At 54.5% G+C, this 24864-nt stretch overlaps 1 protein-coding gene and 1 pseudogene across 2 annotated transcripts in view; one reads left to right on the top strand and one right to left on the bottom strand.

Annotated features, from left to right (window-relative positions):
• Window positions 1–24864, top strand: part of TEX264 (testis expressed 264, ER-phagy receptor) — a 32987-nt gene that overhangs the window by 7090 nt on the left and 1033 nt on the right. For both annotated transcript variants that reach the window (XM_021934361.2, XM_021934362.2), the window contains exons 3-4: window positions 6079–6300; window positions 21015–21183. In XM_021934361.2, coding sequence (XP_021790053.2) covers window positions 6079–6300; window positions 21015–21183 — 391 coding nt within the window. The remainder of the gene's footprint in view (window positions 1–6078; window positions 6301–21014; window positions 21184–24864) is intronic.
• On the bottom strand, window positions 16100–16218 carry LOC116273874 (annotated as a pseudogene).

Genomic DNA, 24864 nt, shown 5'->3' with positions numbered 1-24864 from the left:
GGGAGGACCCTGAGTGCCTCGCTTGATCCTGGCCTGCTCTGGCCCGTGGACAGGCCCTAGTAGATGGGCTACTGTCACTGTGCCTGTGGGCCCATCCTGTCTGCCAGGCTGGCCCTCTACCTCCTGCCCCACTCCGTGCCACCACCACTTCCGCTGCTGTGTTTGGGACTTAAGCAACCTGCCTGCTTGCTTGTATGGGGAGCCTGGCTGGGGCAAGAGGAGTGTGGCAGCTAGTTCAATTTATGTGGACCTGTATTTGCTGCTTACACCTACCACCTAGGAGGTGGTGTTTGCTCCAGGCATGGAGTGGGTTGGGGAACTGGTGGTACTTGCTTCTGCCTTTAGTAAGCAAGACTGCCATCAAAGCCCCCTTTCCCCTAGTCCAGTGAGAACCAAGGCCCAGGGCCACTAGATCTGCAGGGGCTGAGGCTGGTGAGAGTTCTGACATAGGCCTGTGTCACACTCCCTCTTCCCTCAGTATGTGTGGAGAGGAGGCTCCCTGCCCTCCCTGGAGGCACTTAGTTTGGATGGAGCCTGGGAAGGGGTGAGGGAGCAAGATTTCCCAGGACTGACCTCCTCAACAAGGGCAATGGGAATGTGGGCTGGGATGTTTCCTGAGGGCCCAGGCTGCCGCCTATCCTGGTTACTCCATGGTTATTTTCTGCCAAGTGGAGTCCAGGCATTTGCTGTGCAACAGGTTAACTATGTGGAACAGGTCTGGAGGCACGAGCTCCTCTCTGCCCACTAGAACTGTCCTTGAGGTGAGGTGAGATGAGGTGTGAGAGGAAGGGGCTTTGGATTTGCCCTTATAGGTTTGAATCAAGGCTCCACTGCTAACCAGTGTGTGACTTTAAGTGACTCACTTGGCCTGTCTGAGTCTGTCTCCTCATCTATCACATGAGAATAAAAGAATCCCTACCTCAGGGTTTTTGTTTTATGGGGGCTGATTGATAAGGATATGGTCCAATACCCAGCCCTTAATAGGTGGGTATCACACTTGACATCCAGTCCTGCCTGAGGACCTCATGCCACTGGGACTTTGTACTTTTAGGGACCCTGCCTGCCTTTCTGGTTTAGTCCCAGCCTCCTGCGGGTTGTCTGGGCAATGTGAGGTGGCAAAGTACAGGGAAAAGCCATTGTGAAGCCTGCTCCTTGCCAGGGCCAATTTCTCGGACTCTTGGATGCCTCTGGGTTGTGTAGTGCAGCTCTGAAGCTGGTCTGCTTGGGTTTGAATCCTGACTTCAGCACTGCCTTGCTGTGTGATGTTGGCTGAATCAGGAACAGGGGTGAAAACAGTACCAACCATAGAAGCCTGTTTGGATTTAATGAGCTTATGCTTGGAAGGCAGCACCTGGGGAAAGTGGTGAGTGCCTGGTCAGATATCAGCTATTTTTAGGATTCTGTTTGAAGGTGTAGGAGTATAGAGGAAGGTTCCTGAAAAGTTTCTAAGTAAACTCACCTTTGAGGGCTGGTATCTTGTTGACTCCTCTCTTTCCTCCCGAGCCTGAAGAATGAGTCCTGTCCTCTGGCCTGGCTGTCTGCATCATCTCGTGTCCTGACTGGTGCCTGTCTCCATGTGCCTTTGGGCGTAAGCTTCCCAGGGAAGTTGGAGGTTGGCGTGTTGACCTGTAGTACCTAGGAGGGCAAACGAGGTCCCGTATCAACCCTCTAGTCATGGGCCAGTGCAGCTCCTCTATTCCCTTGGGAGTACCAGTGCAAACGAAGGGCCCTGCCTCTACTTTCCCCCTTAACTTGGGTAGCTCTGGGTCAGTAGGCTGGCATGGGAAGAGTAAGGGCAGCCTTCTGTGCCTGGGTTTGAGAGATGGTGCTGCTGTCCCTGTCAGGTTGTGTAGGTTGTGGGCCTGGGGTTGGCTGTTTCTATTAACCCTGAACCCAACGGCTACATTTGATCTGGGCCGCTGACACCATTTCTCATTCCTGCATCCTGAAAGATTATCAGTCTTGTCCAGTTCCCAGACTCATCAAAGTCTTGGCTTGGCAGGGGCCCTGAAGTGGCTATCTTCACTATAGCCTCACGCAACAGGGTCAGCAGGGCACTGTGACACCACTCAGGAAGGGCCAGTGGGGCCAGCCTTAGGACTAGCTCAGACCTGAAAGCTTCAGGTTCTAAGCAGATTGCCCTCTTCTCCCAGTAATGGGACTTAGGAGGCTTCTCTGCCCAAAGGAGATGCTCTGGGGTCTGGCATGCCTCTATTGTTTTCCTGGTACTCTTGCTTTGAGGACACATCCTGGATGGGCTTGTCTTTACCCCGAGTGGTGGTGAGCCTGGCCACTGCCCTGTTTCCTGGGTGTGGTTCCTTGTAGGTACTAGTTCTGATCCAATTCTTGTTCTGGGCAGAGGTACCCAGAGAAATAGCTGATCTGGGGAGGAAGAGGAGCAGGCAGGTAGAGCTGGGAGGCCCAGGCCTGTGTCCTAGGGTTAGGCCCAAATAAAGATACTGCACTGAGCCAAGGTGGATGGGGTCTCTTGCCCGTCGGGACATCCCAGCCTTCTGGGCGCTTGACAGCCTTAGTAGGCCTTTTCCCTGGAGGCGGGTCTGGGCTTTACTGGGAGGCCAGGAAAGCTTTCTTCTGCCACTGGATCAGCCTTGCCACTCTCTGGGTTATTTTAGGGCCTGTTCCATTTCCTTCTTGCTGGTGCCTTGTTCAGCTGCTTCCCAGCTTCAACTTTGCATGGGGCTGCTTAGTGGGTGGTAGGCTTGCTGAGGGACCTTCTAGGCTCCCACTTAGGCCAAGGCAGGGGAGGGGGTAGGAAGTGTTCTTACTTGTAGAATTAGGGGGTTGCTCAGCCAGGAAAGGAGCTGCTGTGCCCCACACACCTCCTGGATCCTAGGAGCCCTGCCTTCTTAGCTCCCTTCTTCCACTGTGACAGGAGCTCCACCTTTTCTCCAGGTAGAGGGAGAGGAAGTTTGTTACGGTGCAGGGCTTGTGTGTGCATGCATGTACTGTCACTGAGCATGCCTCAAGAACTTTCTGTGTGCGCAGGATCCTGGACCTTTTTGCCTAGAGGCCTGGAGTGATGGAGAGAGATGGGGAGGCCATCAGTTACAGTGCAGCACAAGACCTTCTCCCTGATGGGTACTTGGGATCAGAGAGGAGGGGCTGCTTGGTGGAGAGCAACAGAAGGCTTTGAAGGGGAAAGTTGAGCTGAGTCTTGCAGGATGGGCAAGAGTTTCCCAGGCAGAAGGGACTCTGGAATAGAGTGAAGAAGGACATTTCAGACAGAGGAAGTAGCTTACGCAAAGGCAGGAAGCATGGGAGGACGTGGCATGTTTGGGGAGCTGCAAATAGTTTCATGTGGGTGTGTGTGGGGGTGTGGCGGGTGAGGAGGCTGGCAAGGCGGGCTGGGCCAGAGCCTGGATCTATCCCTCCCTCTGCCATGCAGACACTCAGTAGGTGCCTGCCCATCTGAGCTGTGGCCCCTGCTGGGGCCTGAGGCTGCAGAAAGGGAGTGCAAGGTGAGTGTGTGGGCAAATTCATGCAGTATTATGTAGGCCACTCCAAAAGAACCTTGCCTACTTGGCTTGTGAATTTAGTTTCATCCTAGAGGTAAATTGGGAGCCATTGAGCGGTTCTAAGCAAGATGACCACATGTGTTCTGTTGCCTTTTGGCTACTGAAGAGGATGTTGAGCTGGGAGTCCCATGAGGGCTGCTGAAGCGTTCCCAGGAAAGACCCTGGAACTCAAACCCAGGCAAGCCAGCAGTAGAGAGGAAGAGATCAAGTGACCTTCCACTTGTTTCTCCATGTGACTTATGTAGATGTTTCTTTTGCACAGCACAGGTTGGTAAGGTCAGGGACATGAAGATAGGCTTTGTGGCAGGCAGTGTCCCTTGGCTTGTCAGCAGGAGGTCCACCAGGTAACTTCCTGCCTATCTGGTCATGCTCAAGTCTTGGCGTGTGAGTAGGGCAGTTGCACCATCTAGAGACAAGAAGTGGTATTGCAGTGGTCTCCTGTGCCTCTGGGTGGGGTGGGAGGAGTTTCAGGCCAAGAGAAGTGACTGTGTGCAAGGTAGACTTGTGGAGGTCAAGAGAGTTTACAGCAAATTATTGGGGGAGAAGAGAGTGCCACTGAACCACTCTGAAAGGCTCTCCAAGAGGGCATTTGAACCTGAAGGACAGCAGGGAGGAGCTGCATATTCAGGGGTTTGGGTCGTTGGGCATTCTAGGCCATGGACAGTTGTTTGGACTGTGTCATAGCTACTAATAACCAACAATTATGGAGCACTTGCTGAATGCTGGGCCCAGGCTAAGCTCTCGTGAAGTTTCTTGTTTAATATGGCAGTTCTGTAATAGATATTGAGAAACTGGGGCTCCCAGAACCCAAGGGACTTGTCTAGAATCACACGACTCAGATTCACACCGTGGCTTGCCTCTCTCAAGCTGTGTTTCTGACCACTATACCCTGTTGCCTGCTACTAAAGCTCTGAGCCCGGTTTGGATGCCATAGGATTCAAGGGGGCTGCAAGGGGACCAGAGCCACAGGCAGTTGAGGGTTACCGTTAGGGTCTGCTTAGAGGTGAGAGCCTGGAATAGGTGCCCAAGTCCCAGGCAAACTGTGACTAAAAGGAAGGGCTGGGTTGGCTTCAGTAGAGGAGGCCATTCAGGGCTGAGAAACCCCCAGGAGATTTCAGAGAGGGCTTGGAAAGGGCTGTAATGGGAGGGAGAGGTGAGAACAGGTAATAATGACTTCACAGTGCTGGGAAGGAGGGGTAGGGACAGGAGTAAGTGGAGGTAGAGGGAGAAGCCTGTTTAAACTTAGGGGTCATCCCTGTGAAGGTGAACTGCTGGCAAAAACAAATTTTTTTGTGGTGGGTGGGGAGAAAGGAGCCTTTAGAGTTGAGCAAAACCCAGGATTGAGGGTACAAGGTCTGTGCTGAATCTTTTGGATTTAAGATCACATGCCTCTGAGGGCCCAGCCTGAAGGCTAGTACAGACTTAGGCACCTGGAAAGCTGACATGGGAAACAGGGAGCAGTAGGTGAGACAAAGTGAGGCCTCCTGATGCCAGGAGGAGAAATGAGTACTGGGTCTTGCAGCCTTGGGTCAGTCCTAGGAAGTGATGGAGGCTCACACGGGAGCCTTACATGGCTAAGGTTTCTGGGAGCCAGAGGAGGGAAGTTAGGTAGGGAGAGGAGCAGAGTGGAAAGTGCAGGCACTAACAACCTATAGAGACTTGAAGGGGAACCCAGTGGTCTTGGCTTTTAGCCAGGAAGGGACTTAGGAAGTGGGATAGGTCCCTGGATGGGCCATGGGTTGGAGAAGAAGTCTAGAGGCTCTGGTGATGGTTGGGGAGGATGATCTCTTCACAGAATTTCACCAGCAACCCAGAGGCCAGTGATCCTAATTCTGTGTCCTGACAGGTGCTTCCTGCAGCCCCTCCATAGCCACTTGCCAGGTCCTGACCCTGCAAGCATGTGTGTAAACACACACACACACACACACACACACACACACACGTTCTTGCTTTCCTAGGGCATGACCTTGGAGGGCTCTGAGCTCTTTATTCCTACTCCTCAGTTTTGCTCCCTTGCCTGCCATAATTTCTCTGCCCATGAAGACTGCTCTTCTCCAGGGGATAGGAGGGAAATGAGCTAATAGGATTGTGCTGGACCCAGGCTGAAGGATCAGCCACTGTACAGTTCTGCTGGTGGCCCTGGGGCGTGGGGGCTGACAGAGGGTCTCATGGTGGGGTGGAATGGCCCCCTCAGTGGAGGCATGTGGAGGGTGATGGTCAGAGGTCCTCTCTGTCCTTCCCTCTCCTGGCCTCCGGGAGGGCAGAGACCAAGTCTAACCCCTCAGCATGATCCCTGGGTTTCCACAGGGCGTGGCATGTTTGTTGAAGGAATAGATGAGAGTCCTGCGGTACGATGCCACAGGCAGGGGCCATAGGTGGGTTCCAGTAAGAAAACAGCTAGCTCTGTCCTGGTATCTGGGGCTGCATGGCTTGTCAGAGCTGGTGGTTGTTTTAGGCCTGATCTGGCACAACTCCAGGAGGAAGGAGGTCTGAGGGCCTCCTCCCTTTGCCCAACTCTCACACCCATGCTTTGCTTCCCCAGGTGCCTCCTGATAAGTGCCGATGTGCCGTGGGTAGCATCCTGAGTGAAGGTGAGGAATCGCCCTCCCCTGAACTCATCGACCTCTACCAGAAATTTGGCTTCAAGGTGTTCTCCTTCCCGGCACCCAGCCACGTGGTGACAGCCACCTTCCCCTACACCACCATCCTGTCCATCTGGCTGGCTACCCGCCGTGTCCATCCTGCCTTGGACACCTACATCAAGGTGAGGCACAGGCCTGGGGTGTGTGTGTTGGGGACAGCCAGGCCCCTTGGGTGGAGCTGAGGAGGACTGCCTAGAATGGGAGGAAGAGGTGGTTTTGGCAGAGCAGCACCCTGGGACCCTCATGGAACAGGTACCTGTGGAGCTAGGAAGATGGGCAGAGGTTGTTGGCATCTCTTTCAGATGCCCAAGATCTTGTGGGAGCCGGAGCATATCCCAAGAGCATGGAGAGCTTGTTCATAAACCTGGTGTGGTTAGTTTGGCTCTCTGGCTTTGACCAAAGACATCCTTAGTGCTTATCCCACACTCTGGCTCAGACGAATGGACAGGCCACTTTATTCTCATCCTGCTGGAGGCCTGCACAGCAAGGACCTGAGGCTCCCAGTGTCTGGGCAGGCCCCAGGTAATCATGTATTGCCCGTGGCCCTGCCTCTGCATGGGCTTATATACCTGCTCCCAGAGGCCAGGGCTGGGGCAGCAGTGGCAGGCTCTGTCTCCTTTACTTCCTGACTTGGTCACTGGCAATGCTGGCAGCCCAACCTTCCTGGAGGAAGGAGAGCCAGCCACCAGGTCATCTGACAGGGATTTCTGTGTCTACAGAGATAGATTTTTTAAAAACATGCCCTGTTACACATCCCTCCTCCCCTAAACGTTTTGTAAACTTGGGTGCTAGGGAAATGACCCCAGTTGGGTTTGGACATGATTGTTTGTTCATTCATTTAACTTGTATTTATTGTCTGTGTGCCAGGTGCTATAATGAGCACAATGTGAATGAAACATTGGTGCATGAAACAGACATTCACAGTGAGGTGGTGAAGATAGGTAATAAATGTCAGACAAAAATGGGACATGTGCTAGAGAAGGAGAGGGTGAGAAAAGTCAGGGAACCAACTTGGACAGAATGATCAGGGACAGCCTCTCAGAGGAGACAACCTCAAGGCAGAGTCCTGCAAGACCCTTTAGAGAGGAGATAAGAACTTCTAGGCAGAGCTTTGATCTACATGCAGCAGGAAGTCACTGCAGTGTTCCAGCCAGGAAAATAACACAGTTGGAGCCACGTCTGTACAAGATGGGCTGTCCCATATCTGGGCAGGGTGGGACTGGACCATAGACCTGGGACCAGGTGGAGATGCTTAGACCTAGGGCTGAGGAATTAGCCTAGGAGGCTGTCATGAATCCCATTGTAAGTGGTGGCAGCTTGGGCAGGCCCAGTGGCTACAGAGATGTGGACAAGGATAGAGATTTACAATCACTTTTGGGATAGAACTGATGGACTTTGGGTGGATTCGCTGTTGGGGAAGGAGAGGCAATGAGGGAGTCACAGAGGGCTCTGCTCCCCTCTGGCCTGGGCAGGTGGGCAAGCATGTAGTGATGCTTTTCACTGACATGTGGGAAACTGAGGGAGGTCCTGGTTTTGCGGGGAAGGTAGCTATTTGGGCTATGTCAGGGAGCTGCCTGAGATACATCTAAGTTGGGGGGTGTGGAGTCAGCAATGGTATGTGTGGCCTGGAGTTGAGAAAAGGCTGGGCTGGTGGATATATTTGGGGACATCAGCCTGTTGGCAGTATTTGACCTGGGAGGCTGCCCTGTGCCTCCCAGCCTCTGTGGGGCCAGGTAGGCGATAGACAACCTGTGGCAGCAAAGGCTGCACAGAGGGTGTGGCCAGTGTGGCAGGGGTCAGGGAACAGAACAAGAGAGTCAGTGGGAGTGAGAGCCTGGTACACTTGGAGGATCCTTGCAACTTTGTTCACCAAAGCAGCTTGGGGAAAGGGACAGAGTGTTGATGATGGAAATGGGAGCTCAGATGTCCCTGGAGTCTGGTGTTGGGGCTGAGGAATGAATAAATGAGGCCCTGGGTCACCAGCTGTGTCTTTGGTGGTCAAGGACAGGTTTAAAGAATCAGGAGTGAGAAGACCTGGAAAGGGGAGGGCTGTCACAGTGGTAGGGCAGGGGCACAGGGAAAATAGAGGGGAGTTTCCTTTGTGAGCTGGAGGGTGGTGGCCAGAAGGGGTGCTGGGCAGGATGTGCTTGCCTGGCTGCGGTTGGACTGGAGGTGGGGGTGGGCTGGCTGGTGGTGTGGGCAGGAAGGAAGATACCAGTGCCCTAGGCCTGCTTAGTGTGCCACCTCTGGGGAGTCCTCCCCCATTTCACTCAAGGAAGGCCTCTCCAGTCCTGTCGGTGCCATCCTCAGCCTCATGGGCCCATCTGGAGGGGCACGCCTGGGAAGAGACTTCTTGGGTTCCAGACCTCAGAACAGGACATGTGGCATGTGGTGGGGTGGCGAGCAACTCAGCCACCAAAGCCTTTTCCTGGCTTCAGGGGTTTATTTTTAGACACCTTTGTCCAAATTTCCCGGCCCCTGACAGTTTCACAAGTTGCCTGGTTTTGACGTCACCTCTTTGATGAAAGCCCTTCCTCCTTCCTCCCCGCTCCCATGGGAGCCTGTCAGCTGTGCTCCTAGAGTGGAGGTTGAGGCAAGAAAGCCAGGGATGTGGGGGAGAACAAGGGGCTTCTCCCCTGTGAGGCATGCTTGTGTGGGCTTGGCCATCAGCAGGGAAAGTAAGATAGAGACCAGCTGCCCACAGAAGAGGCATGGCCCAAGGTCCTGGGCTTGTATTGGCAGCAGGATGTGGGGGTTGCCTCTACTCCTGTGTTTAGCCTGACCTTGCGTCTTGGGGAACAAAGCCAGGGGAGAGATGAGGAAGGGGCTAGCTCTGTTTGTTGGTCACAGCCTGCAGTGGACAGGGGTGGCCCTGTGCCTCTCTCAGCCCAGGAGACAGCAAGGAGAGAATATAAGGTTCCCTTCCATCCCTGCCTTCATCTCCCCTGCCCTGGGGTCAGAGAAAGGAGATTACTAATGAGACTGGGTGCTTCTGACTGTAGCACCAACAGCTGACTGCCTTTAGCTGTGTGTGTGTGCATGTGTGTACACCCTTCTTTTTTCTCTCTGGATCTGGGACTGCTGTGAAGGTTCTTCAAATGGAATGACAGCAGCCATCAGCTTTCTGTTTTGGCAGGGGTGAGGGAGGCCAGGAGCCCTGCTGCCAGGAGTTGCGGGGGGAGGATGTGTCAGGCTCACCAGCCTCTCTAGAGGCTGGGTGAGGGGCAGGGGTGAATGGATCTTAGCTTTGGGTTTGGGAGGTGGAGAGCAGCTGCTGTCCTGGGAGTTGCAGATGTGCCTGAGCCTGGGACCAGATTGGTCTCATGGGACAGAGGGACCTGAGACCAACAAACCTGAAGTTCACAGCGAGAGGCCCAAGGAGAAGCACTTGTCAGGACTCTCGGGATTCTGGAAGGGATGGCTGATCTCAGCTTTCCTGGTTTGCATGGCAGCCTCTGGCTCTCTGGCTAGCCTTCCCCAGCTTGGCAGCCTGGCAAACTGCTATAGGAGCTGGAACTCTGCCTTTCTCCATATAAACTGCTAAGGGCCCCCAGGCTGAACACTCATTCCCCAGGAATCCATGGGTACCGTGTGACCATCACTCCATATGGAAGATGCCTCAGCTTTATCAGGCTGCTCCCCTGGAGTCCAAGGAGGTGGCCTCTAGTACAGGAGGAGACCACTCCCCAAGTCCCAGGAAGGGGGTGTCTTCTGGAAGCTGCAGGATGGAACAGAACTTGTTTGAAATTGCAAACCTGCAGAGGAGAGATGGGGCCCAGATGTGAGCCCAGAGCAATGGGCAGAGGCCCCCAAATTCACCACAGTCTTAATGAGTGTCCAGGGAAGGCTTCGGACACATGGAACAGACCAGGACTGAGGGATGGGCCTGGGAATTCCATGTGTGGGATTGTGTGTGTAAGGTCTCTAATGCAGTTTGCTCATATCTGTCTGTAGCACTTGGTGGGAAAGGCCATTGAGAGTGCTCCACTGGCATAGCCAAGCCCGCATACCTGACTTCTCTCCCAGACCCGTCCAAAATCCTTTTCATAAGTGCCCTTCCCCGTCGTCTCTGATTTCAGGGAGTTTTTAGGGGAGGGTCTTTGTAAAATGGTTTGATCTTCTTCTCCCAAGTTCAGGGTGTTACAGGGCATTGTTCATGTAGTGGCTGATTGGCTGGGGAGTGCAGGTGGCCCTGGAAGTCAGACTAATGTCTGACCATCCACCATCAAATTGGAGAAAAGTGTGTGGGGAGGGGTCACCAAGGGGATGTAGTAAGCCTCTAAGGGGAACCTTGGTGGCTGAATTCTGGGACAGCTGGGTTGACTGGGACTGTCTTACCAGGGGCTTAAAGGGGATAAGGCCAGGTGTGGTGGCTCATGCCTGTAATCCCAACACTTTGGGAACCTGAGGCGGGAGGATCACTTGAGCCCAGGAGTTCAAGACCAGCCTGGGCAACATAAGTGAGACCCTGCCTCTAAAAAACAAAAAACAGAAAAAAAAAAAATTAGCCAGGCACTTATAGTGCCAGCTACTCAGGAGGCTGAGGTGGGAGGATCGCTTGAGCCTGGGAGGTCAAGGCTGCAGTGAGCCATGATTATGCCACTGCACTCTATCCTGGGTGACAGAGTGAGACTCTGCTCAAAAATAAATAAATAAATGAAGGGGACATGGTGGCTCACACCTGTAATCCTAGCACTTTGGGAGGCTGAGGCAGGTGGATTACTCCAGCTCAGGAGTTTGAGACCAGCCTGGGCAACATGGTGAAACCTCGTCTCTACAGAAAAAAAATACAAAAAAATTAGCTGGGCATGGTGGCATGGACCTGTGGTCTCAGCTAGTCGGGAGGCTGAGACAGGAGAATTGCTTGAGCTCAGGAGGCAGAGGCTGCAATGAGCCAAGATCACGCTATCGCACATCAGCTTGGGTAACAGGAATGAAACCCATCTCAAAAAAATAAAAGTAAAAACATTAAAAAAAAAAAAAAAGAAGAAGGAAGGAAGGAAAGAAAAGGAAGGAAGTAAAGTAAGGAAGTAAGGCAAGGACCCCAGACCATAGTTCTCAGACTGCTCTGACTGTGCTGAGGTGCCCTGTGGCTGTTAGCCTAGGGTGGAGGCTGTACTCAGACCCTTACCTGCTTCACCTGAAGTAGTTCTGCCTGTGCGTTTTACAACCCAGGTGTCTTGAGCTTTTGTTTGGAAGGGAGCTTCTGAGGCTCAACTGGTTTGAAAACCTGTCCTAAGAGAGGTGCAATACTGGGCAGATGCCACCTCCAGTCCCGCCCACTGCATGTCTGTTCTCGATCCTGAGGATGCTGTAACTGCAGTGTGAGTGGATCTGGGAGGCACCAGGGCCCAGCCCTTGTGCAGGTAGGGCAGGGGCTCCAAAGAGACGCGCTTGTCTTGAGGGGAGTGTGACTGATTGGAAGCTGGACCCGGAGGGACCCTGGGGAGCTGCAGGTTGGAGTTCTCCTGGGGTGGTGGTGACTGAACTCCTGAGTGGTGATAGCATTATGGGGCAGCCATCTTAGAACTAAGGCCTATGGGCCCCAGCAGGGTGCCTGTGGAAGTGGGTCAGCCTGTTGAGCCGTGGCTGTGAGGAAGCTCGAAATAGCCTGGCCACAGCCTGTGTTCTGTCCAGTGGGAACAGAACCCCTTGTGTTTGTTTCCCCTTAGTCTGCCTCAGTGACCCTGAGGGAGTCAGTGGGTGGGTCTGAGTCCACGCTGGGGTCAAAACACCAGTGCAGAGCAACAAGGCCATGGCAGGGAAAATACTGGTGAGGACGCCACGCACGGTGGCTCACGCCTGTAATCCCAACACTTTGGGAGGCTGAGGTGGCTGGATCACCTGAGGTCAGGAGTTTGAGACCAGTCTGGCCAACACGGTGAAACCCCGTCTTTACTAAAAGTACAAAAATCAGCTGGACTTGGTGGCACACGCCTGTAATCTCAGCTACTCAGGAGGCTGAGGCACGAGAATTGCTTGAACCCGGGAGGCAAAGGTTACAGTGAGCTGAGATCACAACACTGCCCAGTGAGCTGAGATCATGACACTGCCCTTCAGCCTGGGTGACAGAGCAAGACTCCATCTCAAAAAAAAAAAAAAAGCAGGTGAGGAAGCCCTAACAGGAATGTGAAATCTGCGGTCATTTCCCTCTTCCTGACTGTCACCTTTGCCAAGCTAACGTGGGAGGCTTCCAAACTTTATTTTTAACAAGGGAGGCCCTCTTGGCATCTCAGCTCAGTCACTTATTCAGCAGTTATTTACTGAGGTCTCTTGTGTGTGTCATTGTTCTGTGCATGGAGGAACCAGCTAGGAGGCATGATAGAGTCCTAATCAAAGCCAGCATCCTCATTGTTTTACAGATGGGGAGGCTGAGGCCTAGGGAAGGAAGGTGCCTCAAGGTCAAGGGATGGAGCAGTGGCTGAGTCCAGACTGGGTCCCTTAGGCTGAGGATCGTTCTAATGGCTACATGCCTTTTGCCACTCTGTCCTATACATAAGTGGGGCTGGAACCAAGAGGCCGAGGACTTGTCGTCAATTTGGGATATGCTCGTGATGGTGCCCTGGGGCACCATCACGAGCATATCCCAAATCCACTTGATCTTCTTTCTCCAACCCTGGTAGTCACAGTTGGGGGCTGAGGCTTCAGGTCTAGGAGACTGCTGGGAGAGCCAAGTCTAAGCATAAGAAGAGGCTGTGTACCTGCTTGCCCAGGAGGCACTCACTAGTGCTCTGGGCACAGGAAGCAGCTGCTGCAGGCACCTTATCGGGCCTCATGTCCACACCCTCAGTGAGGCAGAGGCGGTTCTATTCCCAGGCTTCCCTCCCTGGATCTCAAGGGCTGGTTCACCTGCTGGTGCTGCCACCTGCTAAGTGGCCTGTTCTGGCACAGGGAGGAGGGCACTTTTGACAGCATCAGGACCTGGAGCTGAGTGACAATCCTCCAGCACTCTTTCCTCCTCCATCTCCTCCAGCCACAGAGCCTAGCCATGACTGGGGGTGGGGAGGGGAGGGATAGATTCGCTGGTAAAGGCAAAACAACCCTTGTAGGGTGGTGGTATTTGGGTTGCACCTATAAGGTGGGCAGTGTTCCCCAGGTGGCAAGGCATGTCAGGCAGAGGTACTGGCTTGGTGGCAGTCATGGCTTGTGTATCCAGTGAGACTGGAGTACAGGAGAGGAGCGAGTTTGGGCCTAAGAGATTAGGCTGGGTCCTGCAGGCACTAGGGAGACACTGATGGCATCTGAGCAGATGAGTGACAGTATCCAGGCTGGGATTCAGATCAAGTCTCTTGAGTACCTGGGAGATAAGGAGGAAGAGCCAGAGGCCACAGCTAAATTCTGCAAAAGGATAATGCAAGTTAGCAGAAAGTAGCAGTGACTTTTCATTCCCAGATGTCCCGAAGCCAAGAGGCGATCCTCCCACCACATCAGGGCTTGGCTTCCCTGGCCCCCTTAGGGAGCTACCCTTGGGTGTTGAGGTGTTGAGGGCCAGGCCTCTCCCTTTTGTTGGCCTAGGCACTGAAACCTGCTCCTTAGCCTCTCTGGCTTTACCCCACCTCCCTCCCTTCCCCCAGGAATGAAAGCACAAAGCCAGCCTTTGCTGGGGCGGCGTGGGAGCCACCACTCTCAAAATACCAGCTCGGATATTGTAGCTTGGCAGCCCTGCAGGACCCTGGGGGCTGAAGCTTGTCTGGATGGTGCTGTGGGGTTGGGCTGTCACCAATCCAGAGGGAGCCTTCTTCCCCAGGCAGATGGAATTTACTTATCAAGGAAGAATTCTGTTGCTCTTCTCCAGGAAGCTCAAGATTGGAATTAGGGAGAGGAAAGAGATTCCAAGGAAAGAACTTGCAGTGCACCCCCTCTCCCCCAAGCAGAACAACTTCTCCTTCAGCTGAGCCCTCAGATGAGGAGAGGCTAGCTGTCTAGTTATGCAGGTGGGAAGGAAAGGACTTCCCTGAGGAGTGGAGCAGAGGTCAGAGGTACCAGTTGGAGATGAGAAATTCAGGGCCTTTTCCTCTCCCTCTCTTCTGTCCCCTGTCTCCTCTGCATCCCCACTTGCCCACTTGTCCTTCCCCTCTGGCAATTCCTGACTCCTCTGGCTCTCAGGTGCTTGGCTTCACAGCTCCATCTGTATGAGCAGCCTTCCTGCTGCTGGATAATCATCAGCAACCAGTTTGTCAGCTTGTGAGCAGGACAGGGCTCAAGGTCCTTGACTACACAGACAAGCTGCTAAGAGTGCTAGATCTTGGAGAGGGGGTGGGCTGTGGAGCCTGCGATGGTAGGGCCATCATCTGGAAGGCTGTAGCTCTCCTCCCAGATTTGCAAGGGAGAGCAATGGGATCTCAGGGCTGACTCACCCAGTGCTCTAACTGAGCTCTCCTTGGGGTACTCACTCCCGTACTCTCCAACACTCTGGTCCGGCCACACAAGGGCCCAGGCCCGAGAAGGCCAGAGCAGGGCTGAGCCAGGGTTGTATCTTGGCCCTCTGGGCCTAGAGAAAGGTAAGACTGGGTATGGATGCAGGATTAGGGGCCTCCCAGTCCATCTGGGCACTAAGGTGCTTCAGAGCCTGTGTCCCATGTGCCTGCTTAGAAGGAAACATTATTTCCCCACCCCTCAATACCCCAGCCTGCCCTGGTGCTTGACTGCTGCCTAGGCCCTCCTCCACGGGCTGCCCAGGAAGCCAGGGTCTGCGTCGTGCCAGGGAGATGAACAGAGGTGTAAATTGTGTGGCAAGCTGCTGGCTCTGAGGTGAAAATGAAAAGTCTTCAGGCAGTGGCAGCAGCAGGCGCAGCAGGCTGGGGTGCCAGGCATAGCACACCGTCTCCCGCCCCACTCTCCCTCACACCTTCCCCCTTCTGCAGTCTTCCCCAGGTTCCCGCCCAGGCCTGGACCTGCCTGCCTGGCTCCTCTGCCATTCCCTGCCTTTCAACACGGGGCTCCCAGACTGGCCCTGGGTTCATCCTAACCCCAAGAGGGCTGTTATATCTCGTTTCCATTATGTTTTCTTTTTTTTTTTTTTTTTGAGGTAGAGTCGCATTCTGTCACACAGGTTGGAGTGCGGTGGCACTATCTTGGCTCACTGCAACCTCTGCCTCCCGGGTTCAAGCAATTCTCCTGCCTCAGCCTCCAAGCATCCACCACCATGCCCGGCTAATTTTTATATTTTTAGTAGAGACAGCGTTTCACCATGTTGGCCAGACTGGTCTCAAACTCCTGACCCCAGGTGATCCGCCCACCTCGGCCTCCCAAAGTGCTGGGATTACAGGTGTGAGCCACCATGCCCGGCCTCCATTATGTTTTCTAATTGGCTGATCTGCTGCACAGAAAAATGGGCTATGCTTGAGTTACCTTTGTGACTTAATGTTCGTAGTAGTCCCTCCATTGATTCTTTTTGGGTTTTCTGAGTATACAGTTTTCTTATCTTCACATAATGGTGTTTTTATTCATCGTTTCCAGTTCCTCACTTCTTTTGAGATCATCTATTCTAATCTCTTACTTTCTTTCCCTTTCCTTCCTTTCCTTCCGTCCCTTCCTTTCCTTTCTTCCCTCCCTCCCTCCCTTCCTTCCTTCCGTCTTCTTTTTTTTTCTTTTTCTTTTTCTTTTTTGAGAGAGTTTTGCTCTGTTGCCCAGGCTGGAGTGCAGTGGTGCGATCTCAGCTCACTGCACCTCTGTCTCCCGCGTTCAAGCAGTTCTCCTGCATCAGCCTCCCAAGTAGCTGGGATTACAGGCACCTGCCACCACACCTGGCTAATTATTGTATTTTTAGTAGAGTTAAGGTTTCACCATGTTAGCCAGGCTGGTCTGAAACTCCTGACCTCAAGTAATCCACCCGCCTTGGCCTCCCAAAGTGCTAGGATTACAGGCGTGAGCCACCACGCCTGGCCAAAGAGGGAAAGATGGAGGGAGCGATAGGCCAAAAGCCTACAGCGCCTGGTGTTCCCAGACAGTCTCCCATCCAAGTACTAACTAGACCCGATCCTGCTTAGCTTCTGAGATCAGACAAGATCAGGCGCATTCAGGGTGGTATGGCTGTAGACCCTTTATTTCATACTTGGGCAAATTGAGGGCCAGAGGGAAGCTACCCATTTGTCTAGCCAAGCCAATGCCCTAGGCTCCTGCCTGGGGTGCTCTCTGCCACGTCCTACTTCCTCTCTCTCCCCTCCCTGGCAATCCTGTCTTACTCCCTATCTCCTTTGCCTGCCATTTTCAGAGCTCTGGGCTCTCCTGGTGTGAGAGGAGAGTAGAGAGAGGGGAAGTGCTCACCAGCCCTTCTGCAGGCTCTCCCTGTTGGTGTGGCAAGGCCCCAGAGCACCAACAGACAGGTCTAGCTTCTGGGCCAGAGGCTTTGAGGCAGCCTGGTGGGGGTGAGAGGAAAGTTTCTGGGCAGAATAATAACCTGCTACCTTCTAGCTGCAGCCTCTTGCTATACCTCCCCAAAGCATTCACATGCCATGAAGACCAGCTGCCTGAGGGGCCTCCAGGGTCTGAGCCCCCACTTGCAGGGACTGCTGTGTGCAGGCAGGTACGTGTCGGTGTCTGTAATTAAAAACGAACATGCATCACTTCACCCAGCAAGGAGACACCACCACCTCGGGTGGGATGCAACAGCTGCTTTCTGGCTGTGCAGCTGCCTGGGTGTCCAGCCTGGCACAGAAGGATAGATAGGATTGGGTAGCTCAGGGTAAACAGTAAGGCAAGGCCCAGGGCCCCTCAGCCAGACCTCATGCCTTTCTGGGCCTAGAGCTTAGGTAGGAAATGTGACCCAGTCCTTGGCCCACACGTTGCCTCCTTCTTTTGGGCATTTGCAGCCACCTAATTATAAGCAAACCTCCAGCCTCTGGGTAGCCTGGGAGTGGGACCCATCATCAGCCTCCATCCTGGGCCTGACCTCTTCTGTCTTCGATTTGCTCCCAACCCCTAGATGAAGCCAGGGCACAGGGTGATGTCCTGAGTACAAAGCACTAAATGAGGATAGTTCAGGTCCTCTCTCATCTCTTTTCTTCCTCTCCCATAATTCAGAAAGACCTGCTGGGGAGGCACTGTGGGTCCTGTGGGGAAACCTTGGCCTGGTGTATCAGTCTTGCCCTGTTGTGGGAGCCCTTAGCTGAATGGGCTAAATGCCTGCACCCTACCCAGGAGACGAACTGAGGCTGAGGTGAGTTGGGAGTGTGTGGCGTGTCCCCAAGGTAGCCGAGGCAGTGGCACTGTGGCAGCCTGTGTGAGGTGGGTGAGCTGCTCCTTCCCTTTTTTACCAGCTCTCCTGAGTGGGTGAGCAGGTGTTGGTGCAGGGTGGGGTGGTGGTGGGGAAGTGCTGGTGTTTGGGGTCTCTTAGAAATTCCTGCATCATGGGTGGTGTCACAAGTCCCCATCTTGTTTCTGCATGTGGAAGACCCAGGTGGGAGGGAAGGCCCAGAGGTGTGTCTGAGGGATCGGAACTCTGAATCCAGTTTCTGGCAGTCATTGGCGGCACCTTGGCATGATTCACTGACTTTTGCCTGTTAGGTGGAGAGGAATGTGAACATCTGCAACTTTCCCACCTTGGAAAGAGGCTTTATGGCCTCCTTGGGTCTGTGTGTGGGAGTGAGCTGCTCTGGGCTGTGGGTTTGTCAGATGGCCAGTGGTGTCAGTGGCAGAGCATGTTCTCATGTCCTGGCAATGCTTCCACACACTTCTGGCTGTCTGGGCTGTGGAAGGGGGTGTACCAGGGGTAGGAGGACCCCAGGCCCACCCAGGCTCTTCACCAGAGGGGCCAGCCCAGTGTGACCTTGAGCTAGTGTCCTTGGCCGTTGGCAGTCTGCTCTCCAAGGGCTCCCTGGGGCTAGCTGAGGGAGAGGCAGCTGGCCTCGCCTTCCTCCAATGATTTTCCAATATTTACTGGCTCATTGACATATTGCCCGGGCCATGGCTCCTACCGTGCAGCAAGGACCTGAGAGCCAGCCCATGGTCACCCTCTCTTCCCTCTGAGGTTGCACCTGACTGGGAGGGAAAGGGCTTGTCCTCTCTGCCTGGTCACTCAGGGACAGAGCATATAGCTCATCCTGCCCCTCACCCTCTATCCCCAGCCCCCACTAGACTCGTTTTTGCTCAGTGGGCAGAGCATGGAAGGGAGAGCAGTCTCCCAGGAAGGGCCAGGGGCAACTACAAGCCCCTTCTCTGCCTGTGGGCCTGGCTTATAAGTTTACTCCTTTGCCTTCTTCCTGCCCCTTCTCTACCCAAGTCTGAATTTTGGTAGGACCTGGTGTTATAATGATTTGGGGCTGAACAGTCAATGGCACTTTAATTAGCTCCATGCCTCCCTCCAGTAGGGAGGACCAGGGCCCCCAGGTAACAGTGGGTAGGACCAGGCTAGTTTTGGGCCTGAGGCTGCCCCTCCAGGGGTCTGGGAACAGGCTGTAGGACCTGGTGCTCCCTGTGTGGGATGCTGTGAGGAGGGAGAGCTGGGCAGAGAAGGAAGGGCTGTGTGGCAGGGCCACGGTTTTCTCTCCATCCGCTGTCTCCCTTGTTCCTCTATTCTCCCCGATGGCTTTGAGATGAAGGCGATGGCAAGGATGGAGGATGCAGTTTCCATGGCAACGGGGCTGTCCACAGCCAGGCAACTTCAGAGCCGGGCTCTCCGGAGGAGGCAGATGCGCAGAACAGCCGCAGACTGCCTCCCGCCTGCCAACAAGGGGGCTGGCAGAGCAGGTGGCACCGGGTGGCAGCCTGGTGCTGCCCAGCCTAGGGGAGAGGGTGGAAAGAGCAGTACTCCCTCTTATCATCTTGTTACTGCCAAGTTCCTCCAGAAGGGAAGCTAGGGAGGTGGCTTGAGTGTTGAGAGGGGTTGGGGTAGGGTCCTTGTTGTCCCTGGAATCTCTGGGTGGACACAGGCTCTGGCCTCTGGGATCTTCCCCAAAAGCCAAATGTCTGCTGCTCTTGTGATGGCCACTCAGCTGCTACCCTTTGGACCCTTTGTTCAGAGTGTGAGGATGTTGGTGAAGGCCATGCCCTGACTAAATTCAGGGATCCTTTTCTTCCATCTAGCTACTGGGGAAGGACCTGGATCTTCAGGGGCCTCCCTGCCCCTGGCCTCAGTGACCTGGCCCAGTTTCCTGAGTGGGGCTTAGGTTTGGCAGATGCCTGCCTCTAAGTGCTGGCATTGGAGGGACCCCAGAGCCTGACAGCTCCTGCTTCCTGACACTGTGATCTTGTTTAGCATCCTCCTGGAGACCAAGGCTGGAGTGGGTATGTGGGTGCATAGAGAAGCAAAGACAGCCATCTGTGTGTTTAGAAATGGGAGGTGTCAGGGGCATGGACTCTTGAGATGGAGGAAGCCCCAAGGGCACCCAGGTTGGCAAAGAAGATTTGAATCCAACTATTAAAAAATAATGACTTTCCTTCACTGACCTTGGAAGCATCAGGGTTGGGGTGTTCTACTTTGCCGTTGAGCACATGGAGACTTAGGATGAAAGGCTTTGCCTGGATCACCCGTGGAGTCAGAGGCTGAGCCACAACCAGACCTGGGCCAGGCCATCCACCTCCCACGTGGCCTCCTAGATGCACCCTTCCTCCAGCTGGCTGCTGAGGGTACTAGCTAGATAAACCTTTCAGGCTCACTCCCCTTTCCCTTTATCATCCATGGGCTTGCTTTTAACTGTTCTTTGCTTGCTTGCTTTAGTTGAACGAGGTTCCTCAACCCTAGGGTTGGCCAGGCAGGCGGACAAGTGGAGTCCTGGAATGGCTTCTCCTTGCCAGGCAATAAGTTTCTCATTACTGCTAAGTGGAAGGCTCATTTCAGAGCTCATGGTGAGAGCGGGGCGAGTGCTATAAATAGTCATGTTGTGAAGGTTGGCGGGTGAGCAGTGACAGGGCAGGGGCCTTGCAGTCATCTTAGTGGGTATTTGTGCTCCGTCGCAGGAAAGGTTGGAGGGCAGACCGTGAGTGAGAAGCACTTGACCCCCTGTTCTGGCTGTCACTGCCCGCCTCAGGGTGGCTCTGGCATGTCTGTGCCCCTCCATACACATCAGAGCATTGGATTCTGTGTCTAGGCAGAGGGAGGTGGAGTGCCTTTTGGAACTTGGGGCCCAAAAGGTGGTACATCAGCCCATTGCATAATGTCCTGTGCTAGATCTACTTGTCTTACCTGCCCTTCCAGTCCAGGGTCTCCCTCCTCCCCATCAGCTAAAACCCTGGGTTTATACGTGAGGAGGTATGGGAACCACACCTGATAGTCTCAGAGGTTGATATAGATCTGAACTAGCAGGGGAATTAATGGGAGTGGAAGTGGTGTTTAACTGGCCTTGATCCTTGTTCAGGGTCTATAGTAGCGTGTCTGCAAGAGCAAGGGCTGGAGGCCTAAGGACTGAGGGTACTGGTCTTCTGATATCTATGGGTCAGTCAGCGTTGTCCAGGGTGGAGAGGAGGTCAGGGCCAGGGGGTCCTGGGATGGAAAGTCTGGCAGGTGAGACTTTGGCTTGGGCACATGGGATCCCTATCCTGGGGTGGTCCAGGGGTGCCAAGCTTTATGGCTCTGTGAGACCAGTGCCTTCTGGAACAGATTTCTGGTCTCAGATATACACATAAGAGAGCAGTGCCAGGCTCCTGGGTTCTTTTACTGCTTGCCCTAGGGTGTCGTCCTCGGTCTTCAGACTATTATTGCACTCTGGACTATGGGGCCCTGCTGTTAGGGTGATCTATGTGTGCCTCCCTCAGCAGGGCTTTGGAACTTGGAAGAAGTTGAGAGGCAGAACCAGGCCCTGGGACGGAATAGGTAATAGACAGTTCTGGGGGCCACCCAGGGACAAGTGAGTCAGGGGCCCTGTAGGGCTCATTTTACCTTTTGCCACTCTCTGACTAGGCACGGAAGCTGTGTGCCTATCCTCGGCTGGAGATCTACCAGGAAGACCAGATCCATTTCATGTGCCCACTGGCACGGCAGGGAGACTTCTATGTGCCTGAGGTGAAGGAGACAGAGCGGAAATGGCGGGGGCTTGTGGAGGCCAGTGATACCCAGGTGGATGGCACAGGTACAGAAGGTGGGGTATGAGGATGGGGCCCTCCTGGAGCTCCTCTCTTCTGGACTCCAGGGGCTTGGTTGAGGAGGCTCCTCCCTCTCTGGGTTGGCACTGTGGGTGTCAAGCTATGCTTGGCAGAGGGAGGAAGGAGACCCACCTACCCGAGGACCCACATGTGGAGTTGCCTATTCCCAGACACATGGATCTACATAGATCTGGATTCACACACATTACCTCCTGGCAACACAGATACAAAGACCCTGCCTGGATTCCCTCCAGATGCAGCAGGAGTACCCTTGGAAACAAAGATCACAGACAACTTGATGTTCATGGGAGGGGGCTGAGGCTGCTCAGGAAAGGAGTCCCTTGGGTGGGGCTCAGCAGGAAGTAAGATTGGCATAGATCTGGAAGGTAAGGAAGGGAGCAAAGTGTTCTCCTGTCCCTCAGTACGGGCCCCACCCAGAGCCAGCTGCTTTCTCCCTGCCAGGGAACAACCAGGGAGCATGCAGAGGGGAGCCAGGAGATCCGTCCCCTGCGCCATCCTCCAGGGCCAGTCCACACTCCTGCTGGCAGCCTCAAGGCCCCAGGTCCAGGCTGGAAGGCTGCTTGCCTGCCCACCTCTCTGCAATGATCTCTGTGACCCCGGGCTGTCTCAGGCACAAGGGGATCTGCTGGGTTACATCCCAGATGGTCCCAGGGGGCCTTATCCTTGGCCAACCTGGTGGAATTTGTGACTTCTAGGAGTGGTACAGGGCTGTGGGGAGAGGAACTGTCCCTCCTCCCCTCCTTCTTTAACAGATGATCTGCCCATCCAGTCAACAGCCAAGGTCACCCTAGGGAGATGTGTGTCAGCTAGGGCTGGACAGGAGGGTACTGGGAGCAGTCTCTACTCCCTAGGGGCCTGTGTCCAACACAGTTAACTTCATCTGCCACTTAATTACCTCCATGGGGTACAGCTCCCTTCTGCCTGGTAGTGCCCAGCAGACACTCTTCAGTTCCCCTACTGTGGGCACAGGACATGGCACAAGGTCAGCAGGCCCAGGCAGCCTCCAGGGCAGGAAGACAGAGTGCCTTCACTTTCCTGTGACCTCCCTCTGCTGCCAGCCTCCCCCTCCTTGACCCACCCACCCAGCTTCCTTCCCTCCCAAACACTGCCTGCCAGGGGCGTTGAAGGACTGCTTGGCACCCGCTACAGCTGGCTGCAGCAGTGGCTCCCACATTCCCCAGCTCCTCAGCCTGTTTTCCTCCCCTCCAGCCCGCCCACCCACTCCCTGGTGTTGGGACCAAGGGGTCTGCCCGCCTCTCACAGGGCCTGTCCTGACACCCCAGAGGGACTCGGTGTTTGCCCGCCAGGTGCATGCCACTGACACAGCAGTTGGTGGTGGGTGCATGCAGGGTGTCTGACTGCCCAAGGCTTGGCCTGTCCCTGCCCACCTCCCTGCTGTGGCCCCAGCTTGGGCTGAGAGGTGAAAGGGGGTGATTAGCTGCCTTGTGCCTGTTACTACATTGATGTATTATTTAGCTCTAGAGAGGCGATGAATATTTGATCATCTTGCACTGGCTGTGGGCAGAGTGGGAGGGAGGGATTGGGGTGAAGGGGGTGGGCTTCAAATCCCCTGCCTCAGCAGCCCTGGGGATTTAGGTAGGGCCCTGCCTTGCCTGGTATCTTCTCCCCAGGGATGCAGGCATGGGACTCTTGGACCTCCTCCTGTGTAGATCTCAGTGGGGCTATAGGGATGCTACTTCCCTGTATTGCTTTTTTTTTTTTTTTTTTTTTCTTCTGAGGCAAGGTCTGACCCTGTCGCCCATGCTGGAGTGGTGCAGTGGCAAGATCTCAGCTCACTGCAACCTCTGCCTCCCGGGCTTAAGCTGTCCTCCCATCTCAACCTTCTAAGTATCTGGGACAACAGGTGTGCACCACCACGCCTGGCTAATTTTTGTATTTTTTATAGAGATGGTGTTTTGCCATATTGCCCAGGCTGGCCTTGAACTTGTTAGCTCAAGTGATCCTGCCTCAGCCTCCCAAAGTGTTGGGATTCTAGGCATGAGTCACCATGCCTAGCTGGATTCCTTTTTTTTTTTTTTTTTCCCCTAAAGATGGAGTTTTCCTTTTTTGCACAGGCTGGAGTGAAGTGGCATGATCTTGGCTCACTGCAACCTCCGCCTCCTGGGTTCAAGCGATTCTCCTGCCTCAGCTTCCCGAGTAACTGGGATTACAAGTGCCTGCCACCATGCCTGGCTAATTTTTGTATTTTTAGTAGAGATGGGGTTTTGCCATGTTGGCCAGGCTGGTCTGGAACTCCTGACCTCATGTGATCCCCCTACCTCAGCCTCCCAAAGTGCTGGGATTACAGGCGTTAGCCACTGTGCCTGGCCTCCATCTGAATTCCTTTGCTTGAAGTGTATATATGTCCCCAGGGGCTGTCTTCATCTCAGCAGGCTGTCCTGGCCTGAAGGTGGCACCCCTAGGCTCCTTCCTCTGAACACTCCTAGCCTAGGAATTGGGTGGTAGGAGGTAGCATGCTGGGAAGCAGGCACATTCCTGTACCTGGGGTCCCAAGAGAGCCATTGAGTGGGTGGGCAGGCAGAACATATAGTTTAATAGGGCCAGGGAGAAACTGTCTCCCTCCTTTGCTCTTTTCAGGCCTGCAGCCCCTAGGGCACTGATCATTATTTAAGGAGCAGTGAGGGCCTGGCATCCTGTCCCCTGGTCAGAAGAAACTACCCAAAACTCATTCCCCCACTTCTCCCCTACCGCCTCATTCACAGGCCCCTGTCCTGGGAGCCACACCTGGGGCCTCAGCAGGAGGGGAGCCCTGAGCCAGCAGCCTGGGCTTCTAGGACTTACCTCACCTCTGCCAGTAGCACCCAGAGGGCATATTCTGGGGGCTGAGTGGGTGGTAGGGGTAGGGAGAGACCCCAAATTCCCCCACCTCCTAATTCTCCCACCCCTAACCTAGGCCCCAGCTGAGGCTCAAGGAAAGCCCCAGGCTGAGTCCAGGTGCCAGGCAGACCCCAGCTGCACCTAGCTTGGCTCCAGCACCATGGAGACAGCGACTGGGGAAGCTGGCCCACCCCTCACCTGTGATGTTTGACAGCTGACCCTCTCCCCATCACACATGAAGGGTAGCAGATCCACTCTCTCCCAGTCTGGATTCCTGCACACAGCAGGCCTGAGCCCTGTGTTCCTCCTTGCCACCCCAGCCTGCATTCAGTGCCTCTGATCCAGGGAGATGAACCCAGGGGTTGTTCCTGGACAGGGCAGATGAAGGGGCTGCTTGTTTGGAGGATGTATTGGGGGTGGAAGGAGCAGGTTAGAAGGGGTTTGGGCCATCAGCCTGGCTCAGCACTGGTTTGGGGCACCCCAACCACCAGCAGAGTGCTCTCATCATCTGCTTTTGCTATCTTGTGGCTCAGGAAGCACCAGTCATTGGGGGTGGGGTGGGTAAGGGTTTCTCAGGGTCGGCCCAGGCATAGGGAGAGAAAGCCAAGATGTTTTATCCCAGCACCCTCCTCCTTGCAGCTGGTTGAGTGTTTCTCAGGCCTTCTCCATCCTGCTCATACTTCAGCTCCCCCCTCAAGTGGGGACTTGGTGTGGGCCAGAGGCAGGGGCCTGCTGACTCCCTGGGTGCTGCTCCTGGGAGCCCTGCATGGGGGAGGGCTGCAGAGGGGCCTTCTGCTGTATTCTGCAGT

This window comes from Papio anubis, chromosome 2 (assembly GCF_008728515.1).
Source record: "Papio anubis isolate 15944 chromosome 2, Panubis1.0, whole genome shotgun sequence".
Taxonomy (NCBI): Eukaryota; Metazoa; Chordata; class Mammalia; order Primates; family Cercopithecidae; genus Papio; species Papio anubis.
Note: the sequence above shows the minus strand (reverse complement) of the source record. Positions and strands in the feature narration are given on the sequence as shown.